The sequence below is a fragment of the Oryzias melastigma genome, linkage group LG12 (genome assembly GCF_002922805.2).
Source record: "Oryzias melastigma strain HK-1 linkage group LG12, ASM292280v2, whole genome shotgun sequence".
Lineage (NCBI taxonomy): Eukaryota > Metazoa > Chordata > Actinopteri > Beloniformes > Adrianichthyidae > Oryzias > Oryzias melastigma.
This window is the reverse complement of record NC_050523.1, coordinates 11,556,294-11,582,526: the sequence shown is the minus strand read 5'-3', so window position 1 is coordinate 11,582,526 and position 26,233 is coordinate 11,556,294. Positions and strand designations below refer to the sequence as shown.

Below are 26,233 nucleotides of genomic sequence, written 5' to 3'. Positions count from 1 at the left end.
TGGGTTGGATGGTTGATAAAAATTGTATTGTATTTCTCCATATGCAATTTGATGCCCCCCTCAATGTTCTTGGCTGGGGACTGTTTGTGTACCTGTGTGTGCGTATGTTTGTGGCTGAGTAATTGTGTTTCTGTCTCGGCGTTTGGTTTTCAGGGTGGAGGGTCCAACGCGATCCGCTGTAGGAAGGATGGCAACTGGACAGGGTCATTCCGACTGTGTCCTAACAGCAGGGGCCAGTGCTCTTTACCTCAGAACCTCCATCATAGTCTGCAGTACACATGCAAGCGGGGACACAATATAGGTCTGTGCATGCAGTTGTTTTTCCAAAAGTCAACCGTTATTTTGTGTTATTTTTGTACAGTTTTCCTTTTTTTTGCCCATTCCACTGCTCTTCCTTGCACTCTCGCCTTGTTTTAATTTCCTCCTAAGAACAAGACTTAAGAAATGCAAGTGCTGCTGAATACAGTTATAAGAATTTCTGTGATTTCTGCTTGTCTCACACAAAACACACAGGGGAGGAGTGCGAGCTGACATGCAGGGAGGCTAACAATGCAGTGGTGATTCTCCCAAGCAACATGACGGCTGAGAGTGTCCTGAAAGAGCACTGGAGGGACCCGCAGAAAGTAAAAGTGAGTCTGTCGAATGTGTTTAACGAAGATCTGTATCACCCCTGTAAAGATTTTTATGTGTAGCACCTGCATCCAAACTCTACTGCAAACATAGATTGATGCTTTTCTTAACGCCACAAGTATTTGTCTTTGAAGGCAACTCTACAAACTATACATTTAATTCTTAATCCAATCATATTGTGATCTGTGTAAAAGCATCCCCAGTGGCCTTTTAATTAGGATTAGGCCTATGCCATTTTTAGCCTAAGTCAAAACGCCTGACTTCATCAGAATCTCGTCTCTGAGTTGTGGGCGGGGCTGCTTTCACGGAAGTAAGCCTCCTCTAATGTCCCGTCATCCCTTTGTTTGTAACCTCTCCTGCTAGTTTACAGCCCCTAAAAATCCCAAGCTAACATTAGCGGTGCAACAACAATGGCCAATAATATTGGAGCTATCCAGCCGCACAGTTTTGACTCAGATGGCAGGAAAACAAATACATAAATGTATGTGCAAGTTGATGCATCAGAAGTGGAGTGAGACCCGCCCATTTCAGTTTCTACACCCCAACTGAGAGCTTTTTTAAATGGTATTTTTTCATCTGCTCCTAATTCATCCTAATTTAAATAGATAAATACTCAATAAAACCCAGTTTTAATCTTCATTTCTTCTATGTATGTTCTCCATCATGAGAAAATTACTACAAGAATACATTAAGAACACCGTATTTTTACAGAAATAGAAATAGTATAATTTGTGCTGGTAATGTTTGTTAGTGGGTATATGAGGATGAGCACATTTAAGAAACGAAGAGAACTTTGCAGCACTCATCCTTTTAATTTTATTCCTCCCATTTTAGTAAACAATTGTCAGCAAAATGTAAAAAAAAATGCACTTCCATAACTAAACACAAAGACAAGACATTGACAAGGAAAAGAACGCTTTGTAATTTCCCTCACTCCTGATTACACCCTTTGTTTTCATTTCAGCGTCCCGCTGAGTCAGCATCTTTTTATTATGGGGGTTGGGCATTGGCAGGATCATGTGGACAGATCATTTTCTAATGGATTTGTAGAACTGATATAGTGTGTCCTCGGTTGAGATGATGCTGTTGGATCCAATAGGAAAGCTAAGATGGTGATTGTTGTAGAGCAAAGAGGGAGGATGAAGGGAACACGGGAGGTCATGAAAATTGAGTTTGTTTTTTTTAGACTCTGTCAACGTAATAAATTATCTTTTGTCAGCTGTGATAAGCTTTCAGCAAACTTTTTTTACAGTGATTTTTAAAGGTGATCCACACTTTTAGTGTTTATTTTCCACATTATTTCCAAAACGTAACCAAGAAATATATAAATGTCTAAGACAACAAGATGTGAAAGATGTGTCCCCCAAAAAACTGAACATTAATACTAAGTGAAAGGTGTCATATGAACAATTCTGCCCTAAACTAATTCTTAAAGTTTGCTTTCACATCAATGATTAAAATTTAATGTTACATTTAATATTACATTTAGCATGCAAAAAATCAAAAGAAAGATTTATTATTATTAGAGGCAGTGACATAAACTTTAAGGATTTTTGTATATTTATTTATTTTTTTCTTTTTTGGAACATGACCTTGTGGGATGTTAAACAATTTACCATGAACTTAAAATATAAAACTTTTCTGAACTTTAGCTACTTTTTAATCACTTCCATTCGGTGATCCTGAAGTGCAAATCAAATCGCTCAATGCAAAAACATGTTAAAGATCATGAACAGAAAAAAAATAGTTTTTCAAATTAAAATTCCACAAATCAAGACATAATTACAAAAAAATTAATTGTAATAAAAATACAATGTTTTGGAAAGCAAAAGTATTTTTACAAAATCAAAATATAATGTTAAAAAACAAAGCAGAAACCAGAAAAGGTAGGTAATGATGCTTTTTTTAAAATATTTGTTTTGCTTTTTAATTGTCATCTTGTTTTTTTATTTTTGCAATTATATCATCAATCGTTTGTGAAATAATCTTACAGTTTTTCGTACTAGAATCAATAAAGTGTTATCCTATAGAAGGTATTTGTAATAGACACTTAATGCACTTTGTCAGTTAATTTCAGAAAAAAAGAAACATTTCTTACAAATATTTCATGAATAAATAATTGTATGTTGTCATTTTACAACAAAGTTCTCTTCAGTTTTTAATCTAAATGAGACGTTTCAATAATAACGCAAAGATAGAATGTATTTTCAACTGTGCTTAGAGGAAAATTCTGGTTTTCAACTGACCTTCCTAGCTCTGCTTTACAAAGAGTAGTGTTAGTTTTGCTCACCTTGATAAATTATGCTGATTAATTACCTTTAAACTAGTTGCATTTCGGTTCCTAGAGTGACCCACTTAGAATTCTATTCCGTATCCCTCCACTTCCTCCTCTTCCTCCCTTCGTCTCCTTGTCTCTAATGATTCTGTACCGCAAGGCCCCTCCCCCCTCTTTATCAGCAAAATTACCCTGTCGGCTTGCTGCAGAATTAGTCATTTCTATATGACATGACCTCGTCTGCGGTGGTGCTGAGATAGAGATCTATTTTTATGCCATATGAGTGCCCCAGGGAGACATCGGAGGGTGAGGATCCCATACGTAGTTAGGGGTGAGACCAGGCCACAATCATGGATTATCATGATTTACGGCCCTGTTGAGAGGGTAGAAAAAAAAAAAAAGGAAAAGTAGAGACAAAAAGGGGAAAGAAAAGGAGATTCTGGATGACATCATGGCAGAACAAAGCAAAGAAAGAGAAAAAGTAACAAGAGCTGCCAAAAAATTAACCTAAAAAATAAAACGTTCATCCTATTCTGCCATCCATCTGCTTAATTTTGGACTTAGAGGCGTACCAACCAGAGACAAGCCCACGTTTGGCTCGGCAGTATTACATCACAACAACAGAAATCTTACTCCCACATCTCTGTTGTCTTCAGAGGCTGTGTTGTGTTTTCTTTCCACCTCCGAGGCCTGATCTCTTGTTTTGCATTGATTTGCTGACAGTACTGAAATAAAATATACCTTAGGTTGCAACAGCAATAGAAAAAAGCGTGTTAACTTTGTGAGATATTAGGACACAGTAAGTCTGAGAATCGGACCATCTGAGGTCAACTCAACCTTTCATCTGCAACTGATGAGAGACTTTAGAAATAAGAATGGATCTTTCATGTGTATACAGTTCATGTATGCGTAACGTGACATGGCGCTTACTTCATGATTTGCACCTTTTTGTTTTTTCCCTAAACACAATCTATTAAGTTGCATTTCAGAGAAGAATACAATGAATACTTTCTGCACTGATACTTGCTGTCAGGTTAAGCCTTTTTTAAGACTACTTTCCCACCACCCTCAGCATTTCATTTTCAATGAAAAGTTTGTGTAAAAGGGCTTATATGCGCGTTTCGGGTTTAAAACTCTTGTGTTCAGCAGCTACACAAGTTTCTAAGACTCTTTTCAGGCTCTATGTACAACCATTGAGCAAACTTCGAACTTCGAACTTCCGCCTCTCAAGGATGCAAATTTTTGATAAAGACAAAAAGATTTAATTCAATTCAGTTTTATCTATATAGCTCAATATCACAATACGGTTGTCTCAATGGTAATTCAGAAAATATAGACAATAGCTGATGGCTAAACAGACTAAGCTAAACTAGGCATTCCTGCCCTTAGACCCCCCCCCCCCATTCTCGGTAAGGACAAACTCCTAAAAAAAAAAAGGAAGGAAAAAAAAAAGAAGAAAATTCGGGAAAGTCCACATGAAGGAGGGATCCTCTTCCAGGATGGACATGCAAAATATCAGGACTATTAAAGAGGAATTAGCTTATCTAACTCTACAACTACATGTTTGAATAGTGTAGCACATGGGCTTCATCCAGATGGAGCTGGGAAAGCTGAGAGGACACAAGACAACCCAGAGGCGAGGTCCACTGCCAAGAACAGGAGTGCCAACGAGCCACCTGGATTTTGAAATCTCTCCCGCTCCAAGACGAGCCAGAGACTTGGTCCACAGCCAAGAACAGGAGCGCAGACGAGCCACCTAAAATATAGAACAACATGTGAATCGCACTGCACTAAACAGAGAAAAGGAAAACTATATGAAAAATAGTTGATAAGGAATAGAGGGAATGAAAATAGAGGACAGAACCCCAGTGCACCACACTTTCCTCTCCAGCTTTTAACTTCAAACAGCCTACCAGCAACTTTTTGTATAGTTGTCATTGTGGATGACGTCCACTTTACGTTTAAAAATTGATCATGAGGATAAATCAATCATTTGTGCCTGGCCGTAATTATATGACACCAAGTCTACCATATATCGAAATTGGGGTATGAAAGATTTGCACAGCATCAACTTTTCACACCAAGCCTTTTCCAACTGTAGGTGGCAGACATGTGGCAGTAAACAGTAAAAAAAAAAAAAATCAAAGATGGAGGTCCCTGCTTGTCCCGAGTGAACACAAAGCACAATCAAAAATTGCATTTAGCCCATTCTTGAACACGCATTACATGAATAACAACTTTTATCAAGTTGAGTATTTTAGAAATGTATTCATATTTACTCTGAGGTGTAAAAAGTTTTGGTAGAAGAAGATTTTGGGAAATAAATACTCCTTGAATTTCTCCTTAAATCCCTTTGATGACATCCACGTTATTCCATTTCTGAAGTGCATTTGTTTACCAACATTTCAAATAAGCAAATTTTGTTGTATTTTTAATCTTACAGAGTATAATTTGTACAATGGGCAGGAAATGGTATCCACCTCCAGAGCTGCTCCATTGCATCAAAGGATGTGAGGTAAGAGATATGCATTCATGGAGCAATGCTTTCCTACACCACATGGTGATCTAATATACTTTAATTCTTTGACCTTGCTTGACCTTTGATACGTGAAATGCAGAATATAAAATTTTATGAGCTGTACTTGGCCAAATGACTGCAGACAGACTATAAACTGGCAAAAGCTGTGCAAGTAAAGCACTGAAAACATAAGCGATGACAGATTTCTGGTCGCATCGGGCAATTCCGGGCCTTATCAGGGTCCCATACTGTGTTGAAATGAGAATATAAAGTTATTTCCCTCCGAGGTTTCAGTACTGTTTACAGTAGCTGTTTAGACATCCATGAGCCAGTTAACAGAGCTGCTGCCGCTGCTCTACATGGGTGTCTCCCATCAGACTAATAGTCATGGACAACTAATTCAGTAATCTGATGTAATCACAGTTGTTTTAGCTCCTGCAATATTCCACAAGTGTGACTGTGTCAACATTAGCCAAATCTGTCTTTCGTCTAAAACTGGTCCACTTACAAGTGAGTTCGACACAAGGGAGAGTTCATGGAAGAATGATGTCATGTGCTCAGTTAAGGCCAGTTGGATAACCTGATTGGTAACCAAAGCGGTGAAGGCTGGGCCTTCCTAATAAATCACCTTACTGGAGCATTTTGTGTTGTGAATAGTTTATGGTGTTGTCAGTTTGATTTACAGGTCTGGCCTGACTAAGGGCTTAACAAGTGACATTGAAGAATGAGGAAAACTTAATGTATCATATTAATCAGCAAATTCATTTGAAGACTTCCAAAGGCTTTGAAATGCTAACGTGGACTCCAGAACTGAGAGCTTTGAATGTTAATAGCAGCTCAGAGGGTGGTTCGTATACATGAGTAAAAGTTTTCGCTTTATTGCTGGTTTTTCTTTCATTTTTATAGCCTTTCAAAGGAGACAACTACTGTGATCCTGTCAACAACAGAGCCTTCTGCAGCTATGATGGAGGAGACTGCTGCCAATCCACTGTCAAGACCAAGAAGGTAGGAGGCCTGCTTCTGCTTCGGCGCGAAATACCCCCATTATTTGAGGTTGCATACAAGAACAGTAAAATGCGATGCAGTTGTTGTTTAGATTCGTAAATTTCCTGAGTTAAAGCAAAATCATGAAGTTTAATTGTGAATTGCCCTTTTGGCAGCCCCTGCTCCACTTTTAATGGCGCAGTTGTAAATACCTGTCACAGTAGGCACGGCTCTGTTGTAGGGAAATTTTTTCCTGTTAGAGAAGCCTCCATTTACAGAAAATGTCTGGAGTAAATTAGAAAATCTGGAATGAAACATTTCCAGATTTATATGGAGTATTATCTGCTTGTGTGGAAGCATTAGCCAAATAGTAGGCAAAACAACCCCATAAAAAGTGTTTTTGTGGATAACAGAGCCGCATTAACACAAAAAATGCAAGCAGATTATATTTTGCATCTTTAGGAGTCTTAACCAATGTACACATCTTGTAATGAAATTTTGACCAGGTCAATTGAAATCTTTTCGGCATCTTTCCTGAGCTTCTCACTAAAGAACTGAATGTAAAGGATACCAGAGTTTGTTTTCCCTGAGAATCCGTTTTCCCTGAAAACACCCAAGCGGACCCTAGTCCAGGAACCGTTCTCTGACCCATCTTTCGAGGTGGTCTTGGTTCATTTTTCCAGTTGGACTGAGCTTCAGTTCGCTCTGAGACTTCTCAGTCTGAATGCGATCCGTGCTCAGAACAGAACAACTGGACCAAAACGGCCACCATAGCCAGTCGTCACATGATGTCAAAAGATTACAAAAAAATCAACCAGTGAACCGTGAACAAATATAAAGCAATGACTGTCGTTTTATCGGAGCAAATAGCATCCAACTGTCTTTTTTTTTTGTTAGAACGTCTATTTTAACACCACTGAGGATGCTTCTTGCATGTTAATCTGTGTCTCATTAAGTGGCATGCACGTGGCACTGCTGTGATGTCATCCTAAAAGCTACCTTGTTGTTCCTTAACAGAATTCTCCTAAAAACAATGCCATAACACCGCAACGATTTGAAATGTGGTCGGATGAATGCAGGCTCATTAAAACTACTTTTAACGATATATTCACTGTTTTCCTGACTCTCTCTATGTCATGGACACTTATCAGCGTACCTTCTTAGTTGTCTTCTTGCCAGTAGCCACATTGCAGCATGCCGGAGTGTACTACATGCCAGTGTAGTACCTGATGTTGATACAGGAGTTCAAAACTGGTCAGCAAAATATAACATTTGAGTAAGTGAATTATCCTGACAAAGCGTAAGACTTCCATTATTCTTTCCCTTGTTGGTTTGCCTTGCCCTCGTAATTCCTGGTCAATTAGTGAAGAGATCTATAGTGACCTGGTTTTGTTTACAAGCTGTGGTTCGAGAGCAGTCTGAATACGAACCAGATGCAAGGTTCAAAGCTTGATACGGACCACATTAAGTGGACTGGACCACGCCAGTATGTCGAAAGTCTAGCATTAATTGCTGTATTTTCTCCTCTATAAGGTGCACATAAAAGCCAGATAAATTAAAAATTCTGGTTGCGTTTACTGATGTCTACGGCTATCGAGAGGTACACAACGCTCTATCACCAGTTCCAAACAAGACTGGGTGTCATTGTGAACACGCTAGCCTGGCTAACATGTAGCCTAGCGGTGTCAGACTGTGTTTTATCCACTTGTTACTAAAAAGGTTGGGAGTTAGCCTAGTCAAAGCAACATTTGCTGTAGACTTATGTGACTCTTAATGCATCTTATAGTGTACTTTATAATTAACATGAGCTTGAAAAAAAAAAAGACAATTTGTTGGCAGTGTTCCTTATTGCGGAAAACACGGTGTTCCAAAATTTTTCAGGCTTTTCAAAATATTTGTCAAAAAGTTTGCCTTTCCTAATTATGGCAGTTTTACGGGAACTACCAAACTAATGGGAATTTTTCAGCAACTATTAGACAGAACCGAATGCTGCAGTTTTGCTGCTAGCAAGAATGTCACTCATCTGTGCTTCGTGTTGACCTGAAGCTTTCTAATAATGAGGACAGGAGCCACAAGGTGGCAGTATGGTGCCAACATGTTGCAAAAACACCTTAAAAAAGCAAACGAATGAAAATGTCCTTCTACTATCAGGCTGTCTTAAAAACATTGCATCTTATGGAGATTTAATCCTGCAATGCATCTTAAATGCACAATGCCATTAAACACTTATAGTGTTTTGTGTGACTCCTTCCATCCATTCCTGGCAAGAGATGTGAAACCAGTTGTAGTGTCTGTTGTGCAGCAGCTGTTTCTGTAGCCTGACCTGTTCCTACAAATATGGCAAGGGACCTCAGTTGTACTCCTGTAAATCCAGCCTGGATCATTTTTAAGTATGTATCTCATTGACTATGTCTTCCTGCAGAACTTCTTCAGTTACACAAAAACATCACACATCGTTTCTATAATATTATGTTTTTTTTCTGCACTATTAGTTGCAAAATCTGGAATTTACAGTTGTTATTTTTTTAATTATCCAAGGTTTTTGGTTATAATAAATTGTAACTATAGCTTGCCCGATTTATTCACAGACTAATGTGGTTTAGCTTTATGCAGGGACGAATAAAAAAGTTACAAACTGGAAAAAAACCCTGGTTTTAAAGTAAAAATCTTCTCTGTGTATACCTTATATCATACTACAAAGAGCACCAGAAGTCTGTGATTTGTATTGACATAATATTCATAACTTGACTGTCAAAATGGAAGCAGAAAGTCAAGGAGCAACCCTGTGGGGAAGTGACCTCACCCTTAAAGTGGGTTTTGCTGCCGCTGATTGATGCTATCTCACCTCTACATCTTCTGACCCCGATCTAGTACAGGGGCTTTGGCAGAGCTCGCATAACTCACTTTTACAGACGGACCACAGTGGGAGAATAGACTCCATTAAACAACAGCGGCAATGAGTGACTGAACTGGGTGAGAATAAGCTGGCCACGGCGAGTGTTAAACGTTATATTTGTGAATGCAATAAACTAAGAAGACATCCTCATTTAATGCTAAGATTTAGAGAAACATGTTTTTGTGTTAAATTCCCTACACTAAAGTTCAATGTTTTTATCTTTAAACTTGTAAAAATGTCAGCTGTTGGACTTCTCCCTTAAGGATTGCCTGAAAGGTCAAAAAAAGAATTTCAGTTGCTCAAATGTTAAAAAAAAAAAACAAAACCTAGTGATAGAGAAGGCCAAACACAAGACAGCACCTACTGTCTTGTACCGTATTAAAAAGTACTTTAGCATCTCACATTCACTTTTAGAACACTTTTTTTCCTGCTAAAAAGATACAAATGCAAACAAAAATGAATGCACATAAACATGCACCATACCCATTACGATGAAAACTATAATTTTTTTGGCATTTTTTGACAAATATTTAAAAGAAAAATTAAGCTCAAAATAGCATTTCAAATGCACCCCTAAAGTGACATTGAAGTTAAAAAAAAATAACAAAAATTGCAGCTAAAAACATTATTTTTAAATAAAGTAAATGTAAAATTAAATGTAATTTTTTCCTATTATTAAAAAAAAATGTGGTCAGTAACTGGTACTAACCAGAGAAATAATAATAATAATAAAAAAATGTTTACTTCAATTTGAAAAGAAAAAAAAACCTTCTTTTGCTTCAATTTTTCTATTTCTTTTTACTTTGATGTTCCTTTAGGGGCTCCGTAAATTATTTATTTATTAAATTTTTTGGAAGTTGACAATAAATTTCGTTTGAGATGAAGAAAATGCTCTGGGTTGACATAATTTTATTAAAAATCAAAAGTTGATCAGAGTGGGACATTAATGTTCTTCGGTGCTGATAATTGTTAAGAATTTTTTAAAATTGTTCTTTGTAAATGAAGCACAATCAGACTTTAGCAACAGAAAATGAAGAAATCAAATGAAAATCATCAAATGAAAAAAAAAAAAAAAATACTTTGATAGCAAACATGTACTTGACATACAGTAATTTTTTACTTCCTTTATTTTCTTACAAAATTGCTTAACTTTTGGCAAAAAATGATTTTTTATATCATTTTTCATATTAGTCCTCTATATGGTTTTAAATCACAGATTTTAAGCCCTATTACAGAAGTCACCTTTTTATGAAATTTTGAATCATTACTAAAAAAGCCTCTTGTTATAGATGCTGTTTTAGTAACTGCTAAAAAAAAAAGTCAAAAAATGTGTACAGTGACTCGACAATAACTCTGTACCAAAAAAGTGCTTTTGTCAAAACATCCATGATTTTAACCACATGACTTATCCTTAACAAGTGTCTGCTCAGTCAATCAAATGTGGATGCTTGGGTGATCCTTAATTCTGAGTCTTGTGTGTCTGCCTGTAGCTGCTAAGCTGCTTTGAGTTTGTTTTTGCTCTCTGTTCCCTGTAGGAGCTCAGCCTACCAGCTGCTGTTAATCAAAACTTTCTATCTAAAAGAGAAGTGCTCCCTATGATGTCTCAGAATAGAATAAAACATGAATAAAAATATTTGCAAAGTTAAAAGACAAAATAAAAGGAACAAAATTCTTTCTATTAGTTCAGGCCTTTAATGTCAGTGACTCAAAAAGTGTCAAATATGGTTTGACAAAAATGTTTAAATAAATAAACCAAAGATTTTTTTTAATTATCTTCACAAAGGAGCAAACCATAAACAAACAAAATAATTTGTTTTATTGCTTTGTTTTGTATTTTGTTATTGCGTTGTACAGAGGAAGTTCATTTTGGTTTGAAATAATTCCAGCTACTTGTACAAATTCCTGCTATTATTTATTGGAAAACAACAAAAGCTGGCTGTAATTTTTAAATACTTTTTGGTTCCCTAGTCAGTGGTGGATCAAAAACAAAGTCTTCCTCCAAAGAAGACTTTGGAATGGTGATAAATGAAAGGATCAAAAATAGGCATTTTAAACATTTTTAATATTGTTACTCTTATTAATATGAAAACAGGAATATGGATGAATAAAAGTATGAGAAATACTTAAATAGAGAAAAAGAATAAATAATATTAAAATTAGAAACATAAGTTCTTGATAGATTTAGTTTAATTATATTAGGTTTATTATCAAAATTATTATTGCTAAGCCTCAAAAATGTTATTTATGTTCACAAAACCCAAATAAATTTGATTGACTGCCCTTTTATCAGGCAATAGATGTGACTTGTTCATTTAGCGAGCATATTTGATCAACTCAAATCATCAAATCAAAAACATGGCACTATAAATGTGATTATGATTCCCAGAAAGCCAAACACATGTATGCCACACACGCAACCCGTGACGAGGGTACACAAAAACAAGAAAAACAAGATGCAGTGAATGACAAAAGGATTCTGTAAGTCATTACTGACAATCTCCTCCTTTCTGAACTGATGATTCACAGACATGCTGGGTGACAACTAAAGGAAGTGTTTTCCCCGCTTGTGGGGACTTGTTGTCCAGACTTCAAATGGAGAATATTGTGAAAGTTTTTCTGAAAACACATTTTTGATGAAGAGTTTTTTTTTCTGTGTTGCAGCTGAGTTTGTTTGATCTGAACTCAAATTTATGACCATTTATGTTTTTAGCGTTCGTAGTTTGGAGTTTGGCCACCGTCCCCGGGATCGTCTTTATTATTTAAAAAAGAAAAGCTTTATATTTCCCTTTTTGATGTATTTGAGGTACATATTGAAGGTTGAATTCTGACTGGTGTTGGGGTTCTTCTGTGATATGACATTTTTGTGGAGGTGTTCAGTGTCATCACTCTACAGATCACTGGACTGGTTAGCATAAACCAGAATACTCTGCTTCCCGCTCTGTGGTTTTCTTTTGGGATGGACAGCACCAGGCAGAAATCAAGCGTCCAAACTCATAAACACTGCCCTCAGAAATTGTGGTTGTCCCAGCTGGACTTTGGTGAAAGCCAAGTATAGGACCATTTGCAAGACCAATCCCAGGAAAGCAGGAGAGCAATAGAGAAACAGGATTGTCATCCCTTCTGTATCAAGTGTGAAGCTTAATGCCAACTCACATTGTCAATACACGACATCCTCGTCAATTTCAAACCCATCAAGACACTATGACAAAATCTGGTTCACCTCTATACATAGAGGAACAAGTATGGTGTGGTCTATCTGACACAGTGTGAAGATCTGTACAAAAGACTGACACAGAAGACCTACAACACCAGGCCAGGATTAACCAGTTCACCTGAAGGACATTGGATGGCCCTTTGAAAGTACAAATTCTGGTCTGGGAGGACAAAAACAATTTGAGAAACGCGCCAAGGAAGCGTTCAGTGTCAAAATGGAAAAACATTCTTCCAGTGGAAGTGCAGGTTTGAGATATTTCTCCTCTCCCATGTAGAGTCCTGTCTACATGTTTAGGGTCCTGGTCACAGTTCCACTAGTAGGTGATACCACCATCAAATAACAGGACAGTAGCTAACTATTCAGAGAAACACTAGATCACTGACAATTGCATTTAATTAAAATACACCTAGCAACTGTACATGCATGGTCTCCTTTTGGTCACAATTTGGCCAGAGCGTAAGCTTTCCATTCAAGCCATTTAATTAGAGTCCAATAGATTCAATACATACCAGATGTTCTCCTAATATATATATATATATATATATATATATATATATATATATATATATATATATATATATATATATATATAAAATCAGGGTCATCCCTTGTGCTATTATGACCCAAGTCTTGATGTGTTATCCATTACAAATATTGATGAAATCATTGGGAAAAAAAAGTTCTGCGCACTGTCTAGTGGGGTTCAGATGACCCCTCTCCCGACGCCAACATACCTAGAATAGCACAAGGAATACACGTTGTTATGGAATTGACCAAACACCCCAAAAATCTGATGGCTATGATATAGTTATATATAGTTAAAAGCAGGTAAAATTGGGCAAAGGTTAAAATGTTCCTACTTTGCCCATAAGAAGTTATTTTTTAGGGCTTGAGATTGACATTTTATTCCTAAAAGAACACAGCTGTTTTGAAACGAGACATCAGTTTCTCATTCTCACATGTCTTTTATTTTTTTTCCTTTGTCACTTCAAGTAACTCTTGTTTTTTTGTTTCTCTTTCATACAGTATGTGCGTTTATGACACACCATAAAAGAGCTCACACACTGTCCAGTTGAAGTCAGTTGTCCTTCTATCCCTCACTTTCTCTCAAAGCCAGACTTTCATACCAATAATCTGTCTTTGGAAGAAATATTACCCACTTGACAAAAAATATGCTCATGCCTTCTAGCTGAAGTTACTTTTACCAGCAGACACATATGGTATCATTGTGTGTTGATCAAAAAAACAAACTGGAGCAATGAATCTTTGTCTTTAAACAACAGTTTAAAATCCTCTTTGAGGACATTCAGGAAATATTACAGCTAAATTTCCATACAGCTCCTGTCTCTTTTTTTTTTTTTTCTTTTACGCAAAATTTCAGCCCAGTCAGAGCTGAGTAACTGCAGCAGGGGAAGAAAAGATGTCAATACGCTGAAAAGCAGTGGAACGCAGGACATTTATTTTACTTTACCTTCCAGCAAATACTTCTCTGGCTTTTTTTTTGTTTTGGCAAAGATCTGTTATTTAAGGAGTTCTGGATGACTTGCTGTGTATTGTTCCACCCCAGGAGCTTTGAAGGTGCAAGGACTGGCTGCACGTAAGGTCACCACAGGATCTCCCCTTAATGGTTGCAAGCTGTTGGCTGGATTTGGAGAAGCAGGGGCGGGGGGCGGGGTGGATACGGAGTATTCCTTTCTGAGGGTTCCCTGTGCAAGACCCTTTTTGTAGCCCCCCATATAGTTTGGAAGGAATACTTCTCTTGGATATTCTTGGCCTCTCCAAGACAGTTTTTTATGAATGTGCCTGTATGTTTTTCTGTATAAGTTAGAGTCTCTGTTAAGTGCTGAAATCCTTCCATGCCCTAAGTTCTGTATACAGCTTTCACTTTGGCACAAGTAAGCCCAGTACGTGACTTGCTTTTATCATGATTGATGTTTGTATATAAGCTGATGGTCCCTGATATCCAAGGCTAACCACCAACCTCTGTGTTGTTGACTCACGTAGTAAAAGCCCTGTGTGCCTTTCAGATGTGTGACTGAAATTGCTAGACTCCACTTCTGAAGTCTTTGCAGACATATGGACACAAGTGCTGCTAGGTTGTGTTTATTGATAGTTTCTGTTAGAGACACTGCTGCTTCTTTGCCAGCATTTTTGGAAATTCAATTTCCATGCTTAAATATTATTTAAGGACTCTGGGAGGTATGGATTTTAAGGAGCCTTTGGCTTAAGATTGGCTGTTTGATGGGTTGTCTTTGAAAGTTTGCGTGGAGTGTAAGCCTGTTTGCGGGGCGAATGAATTTGTGTAATTATACACGAAAAACTGTCCATCAGTTAGTTCAATTTATGAGGTGTAAAGATCTATCAACTCCTATTTCTTTCACCTGATCATGGTTGGGCTTTTTTTATTAAAGTAATTAAGAGTTGTAAGTTGCAATATCAAAATCTCCAATCAAAAAACACCCTTAGGCCTTTGTCACAACTGCCCCTATGGGTGGATATGGGGTGGATTCAGGTCGTCTGTGAGCAAAAGATGGCGGCCCACACAAATATCAAAGTTGTAGACCACTCGGTAAGCCCATAGAGCAAACATTTTTGTGCAATTTCTGTTTTTTTTTAATTAGGCATGATTCTGAGATAAAACAGGATCATTGTCTGTTGGGAGGTCAGATGATGCCGAGAACTCTGAAAAAATCAGCATTTTCTCTCAGGACTTTCTGATGCCACATTAAGTCATATTTCCTTTTAAACCATCGGATTTAAGTGTCACAGAAAGTAAAGCAACCCCATTGCAGAGCTATACTAGATTTTTTTCTTTTCTTACAAAAAAAAAACAAACAAACATAACCCCATGGAGTTGTAGTATTGTTGTGAAATCCCTGCATGTTTACTTGGTGTTGTGGTATCCATGGGTCATAAAGAAAGTACATCTTTGGGTTCAGGGATGGTATTGGGCAGCATTCAGAACACATTTTTCTGCACCAACTGAATTCAAAAGATGCAGCAGCTCCAAAGGCCAAATAAGAAGTCACTTATCTCATAGACTCACAACTTTAACATACTTTGAATTTCAAATCAAGAAAAGTTCATACATCTCGCAAAGGAGATGATAAAGCCAAACAATGATAGAAAATGCAGCACTGATTTTGTCCAACTAATAAAGTCCATAACCAACTTGTCTTAACATGCATGTGTGTTTTTTTTTTGTTTTTTTTACAGTAAATAGCTTGTTTCTATATTTTTGGTAATTACCCATTGTGTTTGCTAACATTGCATCCATAGCTTTGATTAAAGGACAATCCCTTGATTGCAACCATTGGTTCCTTTTAGTTTTATTTTTTTTCTAAATTGGGAAAAGAGTAGCTAGTGTTCTTTAAGTTTTGAATTTGACGACCACAAGTACGATTGATTCTCCAACCATTTAGTAGTTTTGCTAAATTTCAGTCCTGAACACCCACCTTTCTGTACTATGGGATTGTTTCATGTTCTGCTTGTTTATATTCATATTTATTTAAAAAAAATAAAATAAATAAAAGCAGTGTTAGGTTACTTTTTTGACTGAAAAAATGTTCATGGGAAATTGTACATTTTTTTGACACAAGATGCTCTAGATCACATATGTCAAAGTCAAGGGTAATTACTTACAGCCCTCCAGATCTTTCTTTTTTATTCTTATTAATGGCCCGATGTTATCTTGCGCTTATTTATAACCTGTATAATTTTGACAAAATATAGTGAAATATTAATTTAAGGTTAATGTTAATTTATTCTGGAATAACAGTCCTACCTGTTTTTATTACTTATTGTTATTTTTAACAAATTATAATTATTATTTTAAAAATTTAGTCTTAGTGTACAACAAACGTTTATTCTATGGTACCTATGGTATGTTTAGGAGTTTGACACCCCTGCTCTAGATTAGAAATTACAGTTTCATTCAAAAATTATTAAAATGAGTACTTTCTTTTTATTCATCATCTAAAGATTGGTTTAAATAGATTTCGCCACACATTTTTGCGGTTTATAAGAATCCAATAAAAATGAATAACACCATTCGTTTGCTGTAGTATATTTAGTGCTGATTTAGAATATAAAAAATTGAAGGACTGGGAGAAATTGATAAAATGGGAAATAAAGGTGGGAAAAGCACCTTTATGTTAATGTGATTCAACATAGTCAAACTTCAAAAGACTTTTTTGGTTAATGCAAATCAAATGCTTTTATCTATCTAATTTTTTTGATAAAAGTACACATTCTATTTGTGCGGTTGTAATCATGCATTTATTTATTTAAATGTATTATTTACTTATTTCATGAAGGATAAGAATAAGTAACTTCATCTATGTAAGTTGTTTTAGTTTTGCAGCACAGTGTCCTGTGAGCTTTCAAGTGAGTATTTGAGTTGAAATAGACTGACTAGACAAGACAAAAAATATTTTTGATCATGTCACTTTCTCATTCATTGACTATAACAGCATGCACCTCCAGAGCTGTTTCCTTTTCCCCCGCGCTGTGCCCCTAACACCACCTTCCCTCCTCTAAGCACCAGCTTACACAGGCAGCTCACACAGAAATGAGGAGAGGAACTCGGTGTTATTTTGACCTGTTCCCGAGATGGAAGGATGGGGCTCTGACAAGGTCTGTGTTCTTCAGAGCGGCTTTCATGTTGCTGTTAGTGGGTGTCCTTGCCCTGCCCTCTCTAGCCCTGGGACATGGGGCAGCAGGAGGGGCCCCTAGGCCCACAAGGCTTGTCAGCCCCATTTCCCAGCCACCCTGAGAGAACCCTAAGTCAAGGCCAGATGTGGCAGCTGGTCCAGCCACCCTGGAGGTCAAGGTCAAAGGAAACAATGTCAGATTTGGCACCCACCATCATCCTCTTGATAGAGAGATAAACACGACTAGCCTTGAAGTTGCAGTGACGTGCACGGGAGTCTGGAGGGGTGGGAAGGTATGCTGCAAGAGATGGGAGTAATAAAACAAAGGACAGATAGGGAGAGACTTTAACAGAAACAAGATGAATGCGTCAACCAAATATAAAAGCTAAACACAGCAGAAGTCAGGTGGGAGCGAGGAGCCCCACGTTTTTTGGCTTCAGCACGCCACAAAGGAAACACTGGTCATTCAGTTGACAGCTGTTTCTCAAGTGTGTCGGCCTTTGGCTTGTAAACTCGTCACACGTAGGCCTAATTTTCCCAGTGGAGTCTGGGCACTGCCCACCTGGCCCTCACATTAGGAACACCACCCGAACACACACACACAACTTTTTTTTGTATCCCATTTCAAAGGGAAACATGCGTCACTGTTCCTCTAGCGTGCTGCCCTGTGTCAGGCCACAGATCTGCCTTCTATAAATTCTCTCTTTTTTCACAACTATGTGTGCCGTTTCCCCGGCTCGCATTTATGGGCAGCGATGACATTTCACTTTTGTGTTTTCTTAACCTGACACTGCAAGCTGAAACCAAATATAAAACTCACAGATTAAAGTGTCCTTTTTTTGCCTTTAAATCCTAAGGTTATTTTTGCCACTAATTGGTTGTTTTACCTGCATTAGTGAAGAAAACTCAAACTATAGAATAAATTAAAGCACAATTTGAGGTTAAATGTCTCTGTAGCTATTTAGCGCAAGATGCAACAGAAAGAAAAATATCTGATTTTACAATTTAGTAAAGTAAAATCTAGCACGATACTAGCGCATGTACTCACAGTTGGAAGTGGGTTGGTGCAAAAATGTTCAAGCGGTGCAAATATTCCAGAGATTTTTTTTTTCACAGCTCTATTCTGATATATAACACTTGGTGTCATATAATTCCAGTCAGGCACAGACCACAAAGATCAATTCCTCCTTTATCATCACTTTTCAAATGGTTGACACTTCTGTGACTTGGACACTACCAAATCCGAGTCCCTGATTGGCTCTACTGGTTTAACTTTCAACATTTGTGTTCAATGGCTGCAAGTTTTGTGCGTAGAGCCTGAAAACGGACTCAAAAACTTGCGTAACAGTGTGTGATCAAGAGTTTTGAACGCCGACATGCATATATGAACGTTTCTACAGAATTTTAATTGAAAGCAGTTTCTCAAAAGTGCGTTTCTTAGCCCAATATGAACCTAGCATAAGAAGTTTTTAGTCAGTAATACTTTTTTTTTACTTTATTGCCATAAAATGTAGAAATATGGGCAAATAACATAACTGTAATGAGCATTGAGCACACACATATACACGTCCTATCACCACTTTAACAGCTCTCTCTAATGGTATGGTTTGTAATAAATAAAAATCTGAATGACATGCCTGCATCTCTCCATGTTCACCCTTACTTGTTGCTTAAGTGTTTGCTGTTGTTGTCATCTGCAGTCATAGCCCGTATCCACCCGTAGGGGCAGTTGTGACTAAGGCATTAGTAATAGCTGGACAGCTATTCCATTCTGCAGCCAGAAAGTTTTCACTACTAACATAAAGTTAATAGCTGTCTTTGACATACGATGTGCTGCCAGCTCTATGTCGGCCATGTCTTAGTCTCATGAGCAACTCTCGATGCACAGATGCATCATGGACTCACAAGCTGATAATATTGTCCACCAAAGCACAAACATGTCCTTGGTCTGCTGCCTGCCGTACATGGCTTTGGAGCACATGTGTTTTCTGTTGGGCCTGAGAGAGGAGAGGAGGGACCAAAACAGCTGAAACCATCCCCTTGGGAGGCGAGCGAGCAGACAACGCTGCAGCAGCTGGTGCTGATGATGCATCACCAGCGTTATCTAGTGACGTCAGAAAACATGCAAGACGGCCGCTCGCCTTCAGCCTCTGAGTTCACCTGTACCCCAATTTGAAAAACAAACCTTGAATAAAGCCGTCGCTGGGGTGTTACCATATTGTGGCGTAGCATGGATCTTCCGTGAGAAGCAACAGGAAGGAATGAAACAGAATTTTGATTAATCCACGCAGTGTGGAATTAGGTACAGTTTTAGAGGCTTCCTACTGTAAACATGTATTCTCTCTTGTTGGATTCATTTTTGCAACACACATTTGCGATGACAATAAACATTTTTTAATAATATTTCAACTTTATCTAAAATAAAAATCTTATTTCAGAACAAAATTCAAGCTTTAGTTTCACAACAGGCTGGTATATTTGGTAAATTTCTGAAGTAGATCCATACGTTTGCTTGAATTCATATTTTGGATTAAAAAGTCAGACTTATAAGCTTAAAAAACTTTTAAATATATAGGTTTAGCAACATTTTAAGCAGGTATTCATGATCAAATCTTATTGGGTCAACTCAAAAGTTTGAAAATAAAATAAATGTGGAATTTTTTTTATTTTTTTTATTTTGATAAAACCTTGAATTGGTTAACCCTTTAACACTCTTTATCACCTTACCGGTGACGCTTAAACACAAAATCTTTAACATACTGTAATTTTTTAATTGCATGAGCCACTTTTCTCCTTCAGAATCAGCTAGAATTATGATGATTGTGTTAATCTATTAAAATATGACTGTAAATTTAAGAACATAAACATTGGAGCTCTGATGTTAAAGGGTTAAATGGTTCAATTTTTAATATTTTTTATCATACTTCTCTTGTCTGTTGAGCTGGTTGCTCTGCTTGTAGTTTTAGACTTTTTTGTAGATTTTTCAAAATGAAACAACATAAGAATGTAAAGAATCTCTTACAAAGAAAAATATAAAGATTTTTCCTTTTTAATTTTACATTTTCTTAACTTGTAAAACCATGTCTGTCTACTAAGATATTACCAAATTTATCCTTAACCCAAATGGAACCCTTTTTAGACCAGTGGTGTCAACTCAATCGCACAGGGGGCTGAAATTCAAAACATGCCTTAGAACACGGGCCGAACGGGATTTACCTTTATTAAACACACTAAAACTATATTTTTAAAACTTTAAAACCATAACTTTTTAGCTTAACTAAGACACATGTTTTAGACTGATAGTTTTTACATTTTTTATTTTTTTTTTACATTTTGTTTCATTGATGAACAGTTTATTAGACCAATTTAATAATTTTTTTAAACAATTTTATTTTACTTTACAAACACAGCAAATAATGTAAATGATTGTAAAATTCCAGTTTCACATAATTAGATCTTTTTGTCTTTATTGTATTTCTGAGGCCCCAAATCACTTAATCAAACATAAATCAATAAACAAACACTTTATTTTTTATGACTCAATGTGTGTTTTTTGTTTTTTATTTTTTGTCTGTAGGTGATTCCATTTCCGATGTCCTGTGACATACGGAACGAGTGCTCCTGTCGGGATCCCAACGCGATGGAGAACCGGAAAGAGGAGAATGTCCACTCTCTGGGTTGATCAGCCTGAGTTGGGACCTCCGTTCATCATCCCAGGACCCCGACGCCCCAACACAACAGAGTGGTCAAAGCAGAACCCCCTCCCTTCCCCTCATAGTCCATTTGGCCGCCAGCATCCTGCACACGCTGCTTCAATGGCTTACCTCTCCATCCATACTGCAACTCCAGTCCTCTGAAAAGCTTCCACAAAAAAAAAATCATTTTGAGAAGAGGATGTAACTCATAAGACTCCACAGAAAAACATTGTTTTCAGCTAGAAGGAAAGTAGCCCCTGCAGCACTGTTGTTTAACCACATACAGACATGAAAGAAAAAAAAAAAAGATATATAACATGAAACAGACATTTTGGAACTCTGAAAAACAAACAAAAAAAATGTAACCAAGCCTAGATAGTTTCCCTTTTGTCAAGTTTTGTGCCAGCTTTAGTGTCTGCTTTAGTTACCTCACTCTACAGTCACATGACTGAACCAAAGGTCAATTCCAAACATGCAAGGTGGGTTTGAGAGGACGCAGGTGCTGCATTTTGAAAAAAAAAATATGAAGGAAAAAATGTTCATTTTTACACGTTGAAGGCAAGTTCAGCACCTTTTTCGGAGAAGCTGGGATATTGTTTATACATTTTTTTAAATAGACAATAGAAATGGTATATCCTCTTAATGATGTGTGTTTATTGAAATGGGTGTCAGAGGTTATTAAGTAGCTCGGATGGGAATGAGACAGCCATATTGGTCATTTTTTTTTAACGTTGCAGAATCAATTCAAGAAGCCGAACGGAAATTCCCAGAAAAACAAGCATTAAAAAAAATAATAATAATGAATCCCAAGAAAAATTGTTTTGGAATTTTATACATAGAGAAATTTTTTTTTTCCTGTTTTTCACATTTCAGATTTAAAAAAGGTCACTTTGGGCAGCTTAGACAACAGCAGATTTAAAAATATATATTTGTTTTGGACATATAAATGGATCCAGACTTAATTTGGAACTTCCTTCCTTTTATCCACTTACTACGCTCCTCAGCTACCCCAAAAAAAAAAATAAAAATACAAAAAGGATATTATCTGCCACCTAATTTAGGGTTTGGGTGCCTTCGATGTTAGGGAAAACGTCTTCATCATTTCACCAGATTTTTTTTTTTGTCATAATCAAGTTTTAAACTGAAAAAAGGCACCACAGTCCTGTTCAGAATGTAGCTTTTTAGCCCTCAGAATGTTCCGTGAAAATGGTTGTATTTGACAAAAAGTGGAGGTGTGCGAAAAAACAACAGAAAAAAGGACATTTGGATGTATAGCTCATCACAGGTATTGCAGTCCTGATGCGACCCGAGGTTTATAAAACTTTCTAGTTTGCTTCAACACAAAGTGGACTTCAAACGGTGTTTTTCTGCACCTCGTCTTGTCCCCATAACCTACCAAGCTGCTATAGTAGATGTTACGGTTCACATGCGTTCTCACCGTGCACGTTCGATTACAAAGGCTGCATGTTTGGTCCACAGCTTGCTGCTCCAGGTTGACTCTGGTTTATTATTATTATTATTCATCTGCTGCAACAATCCAAACACATCTTTTATATTATTCAATTGTCCCTGCAAGGCAAATATTGTGAAAAGGAAATTCAAAAAAGGGGAATTTTCTTTATTATAATTATTATTATTATTTTATTCCACCAAAAGTACAACTTTTTTGTCATTTCTTGGAAAAAATATTGAATCAGTGTTTGCATTTTTGAACCTCAGTTGCTGCACTTTTGTAGTTGTGATGTGAGAAGAAAAGGTTTATGTCTCAAAAGTATTTCAAAGCTGCTATTTGTTTCATATGGTGATGTAAAGCAAACTATTTGATATTTAGTCATTTTTTCCCCTTAATTCCCCTTTTAAATTCAAACTCATTTTTATCAGTAATGTAAAAATAATGAGGTTTCCACTCCACGTATTTATTCATATGTGAAGTATAACATTTACACCCTAAACATTTTTGAATCTACCTTTATTTAAACAATAACATATCAATTTTTAAAAAATGTATTGATAGGAAAACAGTGTTTTTGTTTTATTTAAATGTGAGCAATAATAATATTTACAAGTCTTAATCAATTTAAATGATTGCAAGTTCCTTCTTTTGATTGACTTTTGGAACTTTTATGAAATATTTGCATTGGTGTCGTCCTCAAAGATCACGTGGAATATTTTATATGGATATAACCCTGCCAAAGATGACTTAAGTTGATGTTATTTGCTTAATTGCATCCCAAATACGTCAAAGTCAGAAATTTCCCTCAAGGGAAATAAATGCCTGCTATAGGACACTAAATTGTGGGGTAATTGGGAATTACCTGCATCTAAATTACTCTTCTCCTGACCTTTGACCTTTGTTAAACACTCCATGAGTTTGCCTAAACACCGATTTGACTTTTCACAAAAGGCTGACTTTCATCAAACACTCATTATAAGATTACTTTCTTTAACTACTCGCATCTTCTTCTGCAAAAATAAGCATCCAAACCGAGCTAATCGCCAACTCAAAAAATCTTCAGTTCCCCGAAAGGACACAATAAAACAAAAAAAAAGATTCCTCGTCGGATGTGGTTGTCACCTTAGTCATCACCGGATCCCTTGCTGTACCTCATGCCTGTAATTTTTGCTGCTTACATGTCATTTTTTTTATTTTATTGAGTCACATAACAAAGGTGTAAATAGTGGAATTATTTATTAAGAGTGTTATACTTTAAGTTATATTTAATGTCCATGTAAGTTATTTTCTTCTGTTAGTCTCGTATAGTCTCGTCTCCGCTGGTTCACAGTTGAGGCTCCTCTGGTCATCCCGTGCAGATGGACAGCGCTTGGAGAAAAAAAAGACAAAAAAAAGTATTGGTTGGACATTTTATCTATATATCTTTTTTTTTTTAATCAGAAATGTTTTTTTTTTTTTCTCGCACATATTAGTCATGCAAGAATTCATTGAAAGAGTACCAAATATGTAGTGCTTGAATACTTACATGCATAGAACTGCAAATAATATTTTCAAAATAAAATGTACAATTTGTGGATTTAATGTACAGCAGAGAGAAAGGAAAAGGGGTTAAAAACAATGGAGAAAAAAAAAAAAGCAGTGTTGGAGGTGGGATGGCAGCTGATGCAAATGTTCTTGGGTGGGGCAGATGTAGAGGTGGTGGGGTAGCAAGTGAAGTTAGGGATGGGTGGGCTACTTTTCCTGGCTTGTGTAGCTGTTTGTCCAGCTGTGGAAGTGTGTACTCACAGAGGCTGCTGCTGCTCCTGGACTGGGGAGGGGGGCAGCTGAATGGTAGCTGAGGCCAGTGAGTCAGAGTTTCCCCCCTGAGGGTGGCAGCCATCCCTCCTTGGGACTCCCACCTCCTCCCTTCTCCTCGACACACTGCCTCATCTGTCACTGTCGGGTATGCCTGCCGCCTGCGCGAGGCGACTGGAATCAGTCTGGCCTCGTGGAAGCGGGAGAGGATATTTCCCCAGCTTTTAGGGCCTTCTTACCTGCTCGTCCTGTCCCGTTGTGTCTTTATTTTTTTCTTTGTAAACTGACTTGGATACCTCTACATGTTTACCACCAAAAGATACTTCTTGCGCAAAAATGGCAGAAAGTTGCAGTCTACAGTGAGCATTTTTTGGGAGAGTAAGGAAGGAGTTGTACTATGTTTCATTCACAGAATTTTGTGAAAAAAACTGATGTGCCATTCTGTTGTGAGACATTTCCTTTATGTGCCGTAACACATAAAGTACCTCTTATAGGCCTCTGGTTATAGAATGGTCCTATCATGTCTGTTTCTTAACCCACCGGTCAATAATAATAATAATAATAATAATAAAAAAAGGCAAACTGTAGTGTTTTTACTATAAGTGAGGAGGCAAAAAAACAAAACAAAAAAAAGTATTTGCATATTACATGGATATATATAGTGGTATTATTGCATCGTTTCGTAACCAACCGCTCTACAAATATATTTTAAGATGTAAATAATAATATTTCATGATGATTGTATTTGCAAACCATGTACTAACTGTTTGGCCGTGGCTCTCGGACTGATTTTTATCATAACTATTATACAAATAAATTAACAGTGAAATGTTGTGCATTGTGTCAAAGTATCACCTGCAAGACGAAAAAAAGAAAAAAAAAAATCTGTGATGCTTTACTCTACACCACTTTGTTGTCAGCAATTATTTGTTCCAAATGGCTTTAGTGCAAGCACTGTTGTCAGCTGTCTAAACCATGATTTTATCCATTGAGTCATATATTATTTATTTGTTGTCAAGATTGGTCAAATCAGAAAGGTCATCTCTGGGCCTTGGGAGTGCGTTGAAATGGATCTTTACAATCGAACTTGACTGGTATTTGTTCTGCATTGAGAAGGTCAATTTCAAAATCTGGTCCGAGTTGACCGCCATCAAAAAAAAAAAAAAAAAAAGAAAAAACAGCTTTGTTTTCCTTGCTCTGTTCTGTGTATTGTTCTGTATTATCCATCCATGTTTGTGTTTGCTGGGAATTTCACCAACACTGTAAAAGGTAGCCATCAGACTTACGTAGCTGCCCCCCCTGATAATCGCCTACTCTCTCTTTGGTTCTAATGCAGTATGCACTTTTTCAGGCACATATACAGCAGTTCGGACGTTTGTGTTTCAGCCCGTGTTTCTCTCTGTTTCCACAGTTCTAGCTATATATCTATTTTTTTGGTGCTCTGAAACATAGCAAATCATGTCTGATGTGTATTATATTTTCATAAGAATGAGTCATAAAGATGAGTATCATGTTCATTTTGCTGTCATTTATTGTGTAAAAATAAAACACTGGTTAAAGTGAGCATAAACTTCTTTTGTGTCGACACTTCTTTATATGCAAAACTACTTTTGTTGCTGAGAGTTTTGGAGGTGGTACCACCATTTTTGTGACACTTTCCAAAGTTAAATTTAATTTATTGTTTGATTTGATACGATTTATTTTTTTGAGTAACATCATGACATAAAACAGAAAACATGAATCATTTACATTTAGTAAAACAGTAAAGTATAGAGGGAGGTGAAAGAAGCCATAAAGGATTATGAGACTACCCCAGGGGTCTGCAACCTGCGGCTCTCTGGCTGAAGAAAAATAAAATAATAGTATTTTTTTTTAAGTTTTTTTATTTTTGTAATTTAGTTTACTAATGAAATTCAGGCTATTTTGGAGTTTAGCTTGTAATTAAGCAACAAGTTAGCTTTTTTTTGCCTAATTTGGTCTCTACTGATTTAGCTAAAAAAAATTAGCGATAAGCTAAAGGTTTTGGCTAATTTGTTATCTACTGAGATGTTTTAGGCTAATTTAGAGTTTAGCTTCTATTTTAGCAACAGGGTATCATTTTTGACCAATTTAGTTTACTGAG

At 36.8% G+C, this 26,233-nt stretch overlaps 1 protein-coding gene across 2 annotated transcripts in view; it reads left to right on the top strand.

The window, feature by feature from the left end:
- Positions 1 to 25,681, top strand: part of pappaa (pregnancy-associated plasma protein A, pappalysin 1a) — a 106,068-nt gene extending 80,387 nt beyond the window's left edge. For both annotated transcript variants that reach the window (XM_024299572.2, XM_024299571.2), the window contains exons 18-22: positions 154 to 301; positions 514 to 629; positions 5,349 to 5,420; positions 6,330 to 6,428; positions 20,747 to 25,681. In XM_024299572.2, coding sequence (XP_024155340.1) covers positions 154 to 301; positions 514 to 629; positions 5,349 to 5,420; positions 6,330 to 6,428; positions 20,747 to 20,851 — 540 coding nt within the window. In that variant the 3' untranslated portion in view covers positions 20,852 to 25,681. The remainder of the gene's footprint in view (positions 1 to 153; positions 302 to 513; positions 630 to 5,348; positions 5,421 to 6,329; positions 6,429 to 20,746) is intronic.
- The last annotated feature ends 552 nt before the right edge of the window (positions 25,682 to 26,233 follow it).